The sequence below is a fragment of the Notamacropus eugenii genome, chromosome 1 (assembly GCF_028372415.1).
Source record: "Notamacropus eugenii isolate mMacEug1 chromosome 1, mMacEug1.pri_v2, whole genome shotgun sequence".
Lineage (NCBI taxonomy): Eukaryota > Metazoa > Chordata > Mammalia > Diprotodontia > Macropodidae > Notamacropus > Notamacropus eugenii.
The window spans coordinates 130,294,894-130,307,667 of record NC_092872.1 but is presented as its reverse complement, the minus strand read 5'-3'; the positions used below and the strand labels follow the sequence as shown (position 1 = coordinate 130,307,667).

General features: G+C 38.1%; 1 protein-coding gene across 6 annotated transcripts in view; it reads right to left on the bottom strand.

Annotated features, from left to right (window-relative positions):
* IQCH (IQ motif containing H) overlaps window positions 1–12,774 on the bottom strand; it is a 305,076-nt gene that overhangs the window by 164,449 nt on the left and 127,853 nt on the right. For 5 of the 6 annotated variants that reach the window (XM_072614735.1, XM_072614742.1, XM_072614763.1 and 2 more), the window contains one exon: window positions 12,144–12,340. In XM_072614735.1, coding sequence (XP_072470836.1) covers window positions 12,144–12,340 — 197 coding nt within the window. Of the gene's footprint in view, window positions 1–9,759; window positions 9,880–12,143; window positions 12,341–12,774 lie in introns of those variants that run through there. The other variant, XM_072614780.1, reaches the window with a different exon arrangement.

Sequence of the window (12,774 nt, the reverse complement as noted above, 5' to 3'; positions counted from 1 at the left end):
GATGGGAAAATCTGTCTGAAAGAAAATCTCAACCTCACTTTTTTTTTTCTATTTCAATGTCCATTTCTCTGTCTGAAGTGAGATTTGAACTCTTGTTAACCTTTTGAGAAAATATGAGAAATGGATCCAGTTTAATAAGATAGCACAAATCCATACTAGTCCTGTGCTCTCAAAAAATGATTCCTGAAATGGTTTAATGACCAGATGCGACATAGAATCATAGGATGTTAGAACGGGAAGCCTTGAAGATCCACTAACCCAACCCACCTCTTCATTTTACACATTAGAGAACTCAGGCCCAAGGAGATTAAGCCTAAAGTTATACATGTTTGACTGAAAGCCCATAGGAGTGCCTGAAAAGAGGATGAGAATTTACAGAATGAGGATGTATCATAGAGACAGAAAATGTTTAGCTGGTATAAGCCTTACCCTGAGTTTGGGGTCAGCATCCAACCTTACTCCTTCTATACCAAAAGGCAGCCTGGAGTAAATATGATTCATATGACCATGACAATTAGGTAAGTACAGTGAATAGAGCTCTGGACCAGAAGTCAGGGAGATCTGAGTTCAAATCCTGCCTTAGACACTTGTTGTGTGAGCCTGGGAACTTAACCTCTGTTTGCCTCAGTTTCCTCATCTGTAAAATAGGGATAATAACAGCACCTATCTCCTAGGATTGTTATGAGACTGTGTTTACAAAACACTTTTCAAACTTTAAAATGGTATATAAATGCTAACTATTACTATTGACGGAAAGGACTGCCAAAGGCCATCTAGTCCAACTCCTTTTCATAGGAGAGAAAACCAAGATGCAGGGAAATTGTGACTTGTCCGTGGTCATGCAGGTAGTGTCCAAGAAAAGATTCAAACCCTCTTCTTACTGTACCATGATAATAGAGAGAGCCCTGGTCTTAGATTTAAGAGACCCTAGGCTCAAATTCTGGTTCCAAAACTTACTAGGCTCATGACCTTGGGTGGGTCCCTTAATCTCTCATCCTCAGTTATATTATCTGTAAAATGGGATGATTATAACATTTGCATTTATCTTAGTGGCCTATTACAATCTGTAAGTTACAGTACAACCATAAGCTAGTATTATAGTTTGGCTAAAGCTTGGGTGATGGAATTTTCTGAAATAAGAAGAGGAAACCTAAATGTGTGTGCATTATGACAAAAATGTGCACTTTACCTAGAAAAGAAGTTATGCCAAACATGTTTAATCAAATGTTTTACCAGACATTAGAATATTAATATTTCAGTGACAAATATGACATTCTAGTTAAAATGTAAGCTCTTTGGGGGCAAGAACTATTTTGCTTTTGTCTTTGTATTTATAATGCCTAGCTCAGTGCTGGCATGTCACAAGCACTTAATGAATGCTGCGGACAGATTGTTGACACGGTAAACGGTTTTATTTTTCCTTTTCTGAATAATGATGAGCATACCAAGACAAAACTGTCTATGCCCACCGTGTTGATAAGTTGTTAGGGATGACCAAAACCAAATCATTCAAAATTGTAATTGTGGACAATTAGAAGAGTAGAAATTCCATTTTTAGCACAAAATGAACTCTCTTTAGACATTCTTCTTAAGAAATTAAAAGAAGTTCTACCTTAAGGATTTCAGAATAATGTATAATACCTCTCCCTCCTCCCCAAGGTTATTCCCCAACTCCCACTCATAGGTTGTTTTTAGGTTGAGTCCCTATGCAGAGAGAATAGCTGCTGCTACCCTTGGTTTCTACGGACAACCCTGTTGCTCCAACTTCTGTCGCTGAGCCCCCACCACTGGGTCTCATATTAATAATTAGCTCTTATTAAAGACACTGATTCCAATGGTACAACCACAGAATAAGATCATAGGAATATTAAACTAGAGGAAGGACCTGAAACGTCATCTAGTTCAATCCTCTCATTTTACAGATGAGGAAACTGAGGTCCAGAGATGTTAAGTGAATTACCCAAAGTCACACAGAGAGTAAATATCAGAGGATTCCAACCCACATCCCTTCACTCAAAAGTCGGTGCTCTTTTCACTGAACAATGGTAATAACAGTAGTTACAAAAATACCTCCCACTCATAATTTGGAGTGCACTTTCTCACAAACACATACAGAATACAGCCACTCCCCCCACTGATAGAGTCTTCTCTGTGAGATAATCTTCCAGTTTCAGAGAGTGCATCTTATGTGTATAATTTCTGGCATGTCGTTTCCCACGTTAGAATGTAAGTTCCCAGAAATGAGGGACTCTGTTTTCTTTGTATACCCATCCCTTAGCATAATACCCAACATGTTGTTATGGTTTAGTTGTTCTTTGGTTGTGTCCAATTCTTAGTGACCCCATCTGGGGTTTTCTTGGCAAAGATACTGGACTGGTTTGCCATTTCCTTCTCAAGTTCATTTTACAGATGAGGAAACTGAGGCAAATAGGGTTAAGTGACTTGCCCAGGGTCACACAGCTGGTAAGCGCTGAGGGAAGATTTGAATTCAGGTTTTCCTGATCCCAGGCCCAGCACTGTATCCATTATGCTACCTTGGTCCTGCAGGCCATAGATATGAATGAATCCAGAAGTAAATTTTTAAAGGATTTGAAATATCAGTCACAGAGTCTTTCTCTAAAGCTCAAACATATTCCTTGTTAGGCCCTCCACCCAAACCTTACTCAATCTTAGCAAAATAACCAACTTGGTTATTTGTTTTCCTAAGTGTCTCTAGTATACAACTAGATAGGAGGAAATGTTAGGGGAAAGCATGATGACATCAGGAGAAATGAAAGTTGATTTGGACAGACAGAAAAACTAAAAAGCAGAAAACTGTATTATTGCCCAGTGTGATAAAGAAATTAAATTACACTTGGTAACAGCTGAATAAGAGTGCAGTGAAGTGTGTAATATATGTGAGAAAGATTAACTGCAAAAGCAGTTAAGATGAAAAAAAGTTTTAGCACTTGAAGAAGTGAGCTTTAGTTATCTGCAGATTCATCTGTATGCAAGAGCACACTCTCCAATGAGGTCTGATAAATGAAGCATTACTGTATATAGGAAAGGCTCTCCTGTTTTGTCACCGCAATATAAGTCATAGCTCCTAACTGCCCAATGACAAGTAAATTGAATGAAACGAGAGACAATGGAAATGCTTCTAGGAGTCTGAGTGAAGGGCAAGTGTTAAATGAAGGCCAAGAAATGTTTATGTGATTTTTATCTGCGTTGAAATAAAGGTCCAGGAACAGGTTGGTGACAGACCTGCCCTCCTCTTCTTAGGTTGTACCCCATCTGGGGCATTGTGTTCATTTGTGGCTACAACATTTTAGGAAGGGCATTGCTAAGCTAGACAAAGACCAGAGAAAGGTAACAGGGATGGTGAAGGAATTCCAAAATCATGCCATATGTAAAGATTCATGGAAGGCACTGGGTGTGTTTAGCTTAAAGAAGATGTAGAGGCACATGGCAGCTGCCTTCATAAATGTGAAGGACTATTATGTGGAAGAGGGATTACATTTGTTTTTGTTTTTCCCTGATTGACTGAGAGTGAACCAACTGCTATATTTTGGGCAAATTAGTTCAACCCCAAATGCTTAGTTTTATCTAGACTTGTGGGGTAATATTTTGGGACAGAAAGTACTATTCTTGGGGTGGGAACTCTAGGAAGTTGCCCAACACCATGGTAGGATGGGGACTCAAGCCAAAGAAGAATCATGGGTCAAGATAAACCTAAGCCACTGCTGTGAGATGAACAGCTTAATCAATATTGTTGCCTTGCTGCCTTGGACATGTACTGCCAATTACCTTGCCTTGATGTATTATTTGTAAATTTACATGGACTCCTTTCCCTTGTGAAGAAATCCCAGAAAATGAGCTATTGTGCTCTAGAGGGTATGGTGGACAGAAGTAAAAAGGCAAAGGGGGACCAGATGCTAAACTATGGATCTAATAATCTTGGCAGAGACTGAATAAGGGGGCAGGAAGTTAGGAATTTGTGTGCCACAAATATATGAACTCCAGACTAGATCCTTTTATGCTAAGTAATAAGCATGAATATCATCCAAGTAGACTCTTTAGAGCAGGAAATTCATGAAAGGTCCTTTTCTATCAAGGAAGCCTTTAGGAATTTTTGACTTGGGCAATCCAGAACTGTGGTTTACATGGCACATTTGTTAGGAGTAAACCAATTTACCTGATGTTTTTTGGCCACACTTGCTGAAGTGTAGGTTTCGCTTCCTTTTTCCAGTCTTTCTTCCACCCATCATGCATCCCTAGGAGGGCAATCCCAGATTACCCTTTAAGGAAATCTCAGCCAAGACTTTTCATCCCACAGAGGATCTCCCACACCTATATGCTTTGCTTTCTTCATCTGTCCTGCCAGATGTTTGTTTTTAGTCTTGAGTTATCAAATTCATTCCATAGTTTTCAGAAAGGTGATACTGTGGAAGATTGGGATCTAGTCCTACTTCTGCCACAAACTAATTGGGTGCTTTTGGGCAAATTGCTTAATCTCTTTGGGTGGGCCTCAGTGTCTTCATCTGTAAAATGAGGGAGTTGGATTAAATGATCTCCATGGTCTCTTCCAGCTCTGAAATTCTATGACAACAATGTCAATGGTTTTTGATAGATGAGGAACATGTGATCTGGAAAGGATGAAGATTTTTATACCTCACCAGTTCACTAAATCCCCAATCTTATTGTGCATAGGAGGAGTGTTCTCTATACCTTACACCAGTGAAATCAGTCACCCCCACACCTTCTCATCCTGAGCAATTTTTGTCTGTCTTTCCATAAATCCTCCATATAGGATCTGCCTAACATCCTGAAGACCATCCTTTCTCTGATTTTTCATGGACACTCAGGCTGTACAGCTGATATCTTTCATTCTTGGTATAGATCTGGCCCATCCCTTCTGGCCACACATATCTTAGATGATATCCTTTATACCTGTCCTTGCATGTGAGTCATTACTAGTCTGGCTGCTGCCTGCTTCTCTCCATGAGTGGATAGTGACCCATTGTCCTTTGGGCCATTTGTAGTTTTGATGTTCTTGAGACTTTGATATTCCATGATTCACAGACATATAGTATCCCTAAGAGAATATTAGTATTAATTAGATGGACTGCTGTGACAACAAGGAGCTTGGGACTGTTGAAAGTACTGTGTAGTTTCCCAAATGTTATCTTCCTGACTTCTTCCTCTTATTTAGTTCTGAGCCCAGATCACTGTCCATCTGCACCATCTATTTAAGATATTCCTGTTAGTCTGTATCCCAAAGAGATCATAAAAATGGGAAAGGGTCCCACATGCACAAAAATATTTATAGCAACTCTCTTTGTGGTGGTCAAGAACTGGAAATTGAGGGGATGCCCATCAATTGGTGAATGGCTGAACAAGTTGTGATATATGAATGGAACACTATTGTGCTATAAGAAATGATGAACAGGAAGACTTCAGTGGGGCCTGGAAGGACTTACATGAACTGATGCTGAGTGAAAGGATTAGAACCAGGAGAACATTGTACACAGTAACAACCAGAGTGTGCGAGGAATTCTTCTGGTAGACTTAGCCCTTCACAGCAATGTAAGGACCTAAAATATTCCCAAAGGACTCTTGAGGCAAAATGTCATCCACATCCAGAGAAAGAACTATGGAATTGGAACACAGAATGAAGCAGCATATTTTCTCTTGTGTTATGTTTTATTTTGTTTGGGTTTCTTTCATAGTTTCTCCCATTCATTTTAATTCTTCTATGCAACATGACTAATGTGAAAATGTATTTAATAAGAACCCATGTATAAAACCCATATAAGATTGCATGCTATCTTGGGAAGGGAGGGGGAGAAAATCAAAGACTTATGGAAGTGATTGTAGGAAACTGAATACAAATAATTTAATAGTAAAAAAAGATGTTCCTGTTATTCTTGATAAACTCACTCAACATACTGCCTGCCTGCCATGTATGAGCAAAACATATTTTTCATTCACTCTGACATACAGATGTTTCACCACTTTGTGGTATGGATGCACAATCCATTTCTTTTGCTTGTCTGTGACTAAGGAGGTTTTTTAGTGTTCAGAGCTAGATGAAAACAACAACATGCAGTTAAAAAAAAAGTGTACCTGGAGCACCTTTCTGGTGATAGGGCAAATCCTTCTTTTCTTTGGACTTCACATAGAATAAAATATTCTTTGTGACACTGGGGAACACTGTTAGTGAGTAAATATTTCCTTGTCTGGATGGAAAAAATGAAATACTGATTGATGGTGATGATAGTGGTGCCTTGGTAGTAGTGATGGGTGATAGTGGGAGATTTTCTATTCTTCTGAAAATACCCTTTCCCCTACTACTCTGATAAATAGATGAATTATAGAATGATAGGATCTTGGAAGGTCAGGATTGGACAAAACTTTAGAAATCTTCTAGTCTACCTAATAATGTGTGAATCAACTTTAAATATCTCCAAATGGTGGATTCTAGTACTTGCAGTTATGGGGAACTTAGAAACTCACAAACTAGCTTATTCTATTTTTCTACAGCTCTGACTGATCTGGAATTCTTCCTTCTTTCTTATTGATTCAAAATCTGCCTCCCTGTTGTTTGTACCCATTGGTCTTTGGAGCCACATATGATAAATCTGATTTGAATTCCAGATGATGGCCCTTAAAATATTCATCTCCATTAAGTCTTCTTTTCTCGAGGCTAAACATCATCAGCTCACTCAAATGATCCTTAAATGGTGTGAACTCAAGTGTTCTTAAGCAAGTATCTTAAGAAGTTGCTTGTAAAAATATTTTGACAATAGCATTTCAATATAATTGGTTTCCTTTTTTAATACTATGTGTTTTATTTTACTCATTTAAGAACAATTTTCTGAGAAGGGATCCATAGGTTTTACCAGGATGCTAAAGGGGATCATGACACAAAACAGTTTAAAAATTCCAGAATATAGGATCAGAGGGTCATAGGTATGGAAGCTAACAGGTCATAGGCCTCCTAGTTAAGATGTCATAGGAAATGTTATTCATTTATATCATCATTCTGGTCTCCTTCTCTGGATGTGCTCCAGCTTGACAAAGTGCTTCAGAAAATTTGACTTCATAAATGAATACGATCTTTGAGGTATGGTCTAACCAGTACAAAGTTCTTCCTTATTTGTAGTCTTCCTTATTCTGAAAACAATATCTCTAACAAGCTTGTCTACAACTGCATTAGCTTTTTTGAAGCCTGCTGATTCAGAAGTGACCTTCTGTTGACTAACATGTGACCTGCTATCTACCTCTATTTCCTCCATGTTGAGTTAGTATAATAGTTGTTGTTTTCATGAAGAAGACTCTACCTTTATCCATATTAAATACCATCTTGTTAGATTCAGTCCAACGTGTTTTAACCTGTTTCTTGGGATCCTAATTCTGTCATCTAAAGCGTAAAGCATCCCTTTGAGGTACACATAATTATGAGTTGATAATTACGCTATCTATATCTTCTAAATCACTGAACAGAATGAGACTGAAAATAGGACTCTATGCCATGACAATAAAGATTTGCCAGGTTAACATCAATCCACTAACTAATACTGTGGGGCTTCAACCAATTATTAATCTACTTAATTGCGCTACCATCCAGCCCACATTTACATTTCTTCATCTACTTCTCAGGGATATCACAAGAAAATTTTTGAATATCTTGTGGAATCCAAATAAGCTGTTTTTACAGCATTCACACTGATCTGCCATCCTTCTTGCAATATGTTTCTAAATTGAGTGGTCTGGCATATCTTGTTTTTAGTGACCTTTGTGCTGGTTCCCAGTAATCACCCTTCTCTTTCTCAGAGTTTAAAAATCATCTATGTAATAATACATTCTAGACTTTTCTAGGAATCAGCATTTAGCTCACCATTCTGTACTTTTCAGAACCTCTCTTTTTCTGCTTTTTGATAAACAGGACAACATTTGCAGCTCTCCAATCTTGCATCACCATCCTATTCTCTCTGATCACTCAAAAATCACCATCAATGAGCTTATGCAATGCCCTGCTCTATATCATGGGTTGTAATGTATCTAGAACAGGAGATCTGAACCTGTTTTGGAGTAACTAGGTGCTAATTTACTATCTCTGGTTATTTTGGATACCAATTCCTCTCTTAGTAATAATTGACCTTTACATAGTATTTTAAGGTTTTCAGAGTACTTTACATAGGTTATGACATGTGAATACCAGAACAACCCTACTTAGTAGATACTGCAGATATTATTTTCAGCATTTTACAGATGAGGAAACTGAGGCTCAGAGAGATAAAATGATTTGCCTGTGGTCACATAGCCAGTAAATGTCAAAGGTGGGATTTGATCTCCAGTATTTCTGACTTCAAGGCCAATACTCTATTATTTTTTACCTTTTCACACCTGAAGATCATTCTTATTGACAGAATAGATGGAAGCAAAAAGAAACAAGAGTTGCTTCAACTTGAAAAAGGTTCATCTTTCATCTTTGAATAAAACATTCCCCCTACCCCAAACAAAAGGCTTTCCTTGCTTTTCTTGTAATAGGAGATTGCTTGCTTAGCTTTGCAACTGCCTTGCAATATTCTAATTACAAAAGATACCTAATTACATTCCAGCTTTTTGGAATGAGGTCCTAATAACTGATCTCTCTCTTACTTAATTACTGTCAGAACAATAGGTCTTAGAAGAGGGAAGTGTTGCAATGAATCGTGAGTCAGTTGAGAAGGTGGTTTTTTATTATTAATATAGCTGGACTTCTTGCATCTTTACTTGCCCTCAGATCCAGCATAGAACTTGTATTGGAGGAAAAAGTGTTATGATTACCTCAAACCCTTAAGGAGTATTAAAGAGGGAGCTATAAAGGGAGGCAATGGGGTCCAAAGGAAAGGGTGTTGAACACAGATCTGAGTTCAAATCTCAGGTCTGCGTTTTTAGTACCTGTGTGATCTTTGGGACTTCTCTTCCTAGGACTTTGGTTTCTCATCTATAAAAGCAGGGAGTCAGAGCAGATGGTCTCTAAATTCCCTTTCAGTTCTAAATCTATGACTCTGTGACTCATAGACCTCAAGGTCCCTTTCATTTTGAGATCTGCGAATCTAAGATTGCAGGAAAAAAAAATGAAGGTAATGATTACACCAAACCTGATGAGACCACAAGTTCTAAGTGGGTAAGTCTTAAGGATCTGAGGTCTTTTGCAATCTCTTTCCTCCCTTGAGTTGGTCTCTCCCTTTACTCTCTCTTCCTAGTAAATAGCAACACTTTTTTCTCATTCTTTCTCTTCTTGTTTTGGAGCTTGGAGTGGCCTTGTGTTAATGTAGGTCCAACTAGGTTCAAAAGAAGTCACCTAATTCCATTTTATTTGTAGGAATGCTCACTTTTTGTTTGTTTTTAGGGTCACTGTTAAGATTCACAGCCTCAACTTACATAAGTTGTTTTGGATGGATTGACATATTTGTACTGAGCTAAGAAGTTTCCTGAAAAGTCCATATGCTTGCAGGTCCATGACAAATTTCTCTCTACTCTCCAGGAAAAAAAAGTCTCTATTCAGTGGAATTCAGCCAGCCTCACACCCAATACCCAAATGCTCCTACAACTGGGAAGAGCAGATGGGTCAGATGTAATGCCCATTACCTTCTTAGAATAGTGTTGTTAATGTGTAGGTGCAGAGTTGTGAACAAAGCAGCGATTCTGACTCTTGTTTTTTATTCATCAAGAAAATAGAGGTGGGGCCACGCCAATCTCCAATACCTTAGGAAACCTTCTCATTCTTACCTGGCGGTTTGTATCTGCAGACAGATTGCTCATGCTGTTGTTCCTGAGTGCTTTGATCTGTCAGCTTAAAAGCAGTCAGTGGCAGCAGAGCTACAAAGGTGAAAGTCAGAAAAGAAGGAACATTGGGCATCCCTAAAAGAGCACAAATGGTAGTTATTACTTCATTTGGAATCACCCATTGGAAATCAAGACTCCTGAGATTCTAGAACAAAGGAGGAGTGTTTAGGGGTAGGTGAGGGAATGGGGAAGAGGGGGGAATATTAAATTTGTAGCAATTATTTCCTTTTTTTGAAAAAAAAATGGGCTTTGATTCTTGAATCTTAAGGATAAGGTCAGAGTGTCACATGACCAAGCTAAACTTTTCAGAATCAATCAGATCTGAAGACTGTGAAGGTGATCCAGATGATCTAGAAAGAAAAGATGAAATAATGTTTTAGATGAACAGCGCGTTTTCTTAAGAAGAATTTGATTATATGTATCATACATATATGTGTGTATGTATATGTATACACATATGTGATCCTATCATCCCATGTGCATAGGGCCAGAGAACTTTTGTTGAGGTCTCCAGCTGTCAAACATGCTTTTGTGACTTCTGCCCTGCAGCAAGAGTATATTTTAAAGGAGGTGACATCAGGCGACAGACTCCAAATTTTAACTAGTCACACAAATTACAGACCTTTATTTCAAACTGCCCTCTTGACCCCAGACATCTGTTTCTTCCCTACAATGTAGAATGAGACACTGTCTGAATCAAAATGACTCTCATGGGCAATTCTGCAAAACAAATACAACACACAGAGTTTTCCAGTGCTTCTCCTGCTGTGCCCGCCTGCTCTGTCTTTCTGTGCAGACAGGAGTTAATAGTCAGAAGCCTTTTATAGAACAGGACATAAATGATCTATTTACTAAGGGTACTGTTTGGTCTGAAGAAAGACAGCAGACGGTTGGACAAAGCGAACATATTTCAAACAGGAGGCAAATATCTTAGTTCTAGAAGAAGAAGGGGGTTTGTATCAAATATCCCCAAAGGTGAGAACTGGCCACCATTGTATCATTTCAATATGTTCCAGTATGTTGAAACAGGCAGGAGCACTAGGTCTGCTGGCTTTTTAAATTTCCACATACTAAGTACAACCCAGAGAAGATTGAGAGTCTACATTTAGGATAGAAAAGCCAATTCAAAGATGTGGTACCAATTTGGGGCCACAGGGAATAGCTGGAAATCCTACAGCTTCTAGCAGTAAACAAAAGCTATGTGAACTCAACAGCAGGGGAAATTAAGGCTAAGGCTAATTAGCAGCAAGAAAATAGCTCCTTGTCACCATTTTGTCAAGTTTGGGGGTTGGGGGGAGAGAATATCAGGCAACAAAACAACCCAAATCCAGGCACAATACTTGCATTACCTGTAGATTGGGTTCCCATTACACACTAGGATTTGTACTTGAATATGATGGGAGTAAAAACAGGTGCTTCTCATGCTCTTATCACGGTCTTTGTGCACATCTAGCCTATAGCCCTCTCACAGCCTGTTAAACAGCTGAGTTTGAAACAATAATGATACATAAGAAACATTGGCCTGAAGGCACGTCTGTCTTGGGATTTAGCCATTTACATTGATTTTTAACACACATTTTTCATGAAACACAAATATTTGCCATGGCAACTGCAGCATCACATGACACCCTGATACATAAACAGGCAGAAAATTTCTTAAGGGGAAATCACAACATAGAAGCTGGAAAGAGTGAAAAATCTCAAAAAAAATTTTTTTGAGGAATGGGAAGATAAAATGTTTGAAGAAGACAGGGAGAAGAATCCAGTTTGTAGATTCAGTGGGATTAAACAAGGTCTTCTGTGCTACAACCGTACAGTTCTTTTAGCTAGGACACAGCTGTAAAATGACAGAATGAGAAACCACCATTATGCCAGCTGTCCTCTTTCTATGTAAAAAAAAGTCTTAATTATCACAAGTTTGTATCTGATCCAGAAATATAAACTGGTAAGGCCATATTACCAAAGTCTAGCACTTTAAAACAGATAGAAATACATATTCAGCTCTAATAGGTTATGAACAATGAGACGTCTTTCCATTTTGCAATAGAGAATTTACCTTTCTCCTCTGTGGAATAAAACAATTATTCTACGAAAAATTTGAAGTACCTTAAATTTCCTTTCTATGTTTGTTTTTACACACCAATAAAATATTTCATTAGTTCCTTAGAATATTTTCAAAACATGTAAGCCAGCAGTTCAAAATCCTCATGTCAGTACATGAAACTTAACAACTACAAGAACAAATATATGCATGCAACCACGAAATAAATTGCGAAAATTATGAACTGAAACATTTTATCTTTATTTAGAAATAAAAATATAAATACCTCAATTTTAGATTTAACTCGAGGGGTCATTTTTGATTTTGTTATCGGCTGTGTTTTCAAAATTGATGAGAAAGAGATCCTGGATGAAGATGGAGCTCTGTCGCTCATTACTGCAGGAACCTTCACTGTCACACCTCTGGATTTGGGGAGGTTAACTGTATCTATATCAACCACTGACAGGGCATTTTCAAATCTTCCTGTATCAAGGTAATAAAATATCTCCTGTCATTGACTTCACATAGGATGATATTAGGCTGTAGAAATTAATGGGGACTACGGAATGCAAAGTTACCCATTTTTAAGAATATGCCATGCCTGAAAAATCTGGTTTTTTTAAACTGGAATATTGGAGGGTAATTGTTACTGTTACAAAATAGAATTCCTTTAACTCTCATTGGCAGCCCCCACAGATTATTTAAAATAGAATTCAGTGCATAGTGATTGCATTAAGTAAAGTTCAACAATATACTTGTCAGTCTTTGGCACAGAACATCCACCTTCTATTGCTCAGTAGTACATAAGATTCTAGTAAAACAAGCCTTCTATTTTTTTGTACTAAGTATGGACCAAAGTTCCATCATTATTATTGCCAATGGCCGTAATGAAAGATGTAGAAAGGAATTCCTTGAAT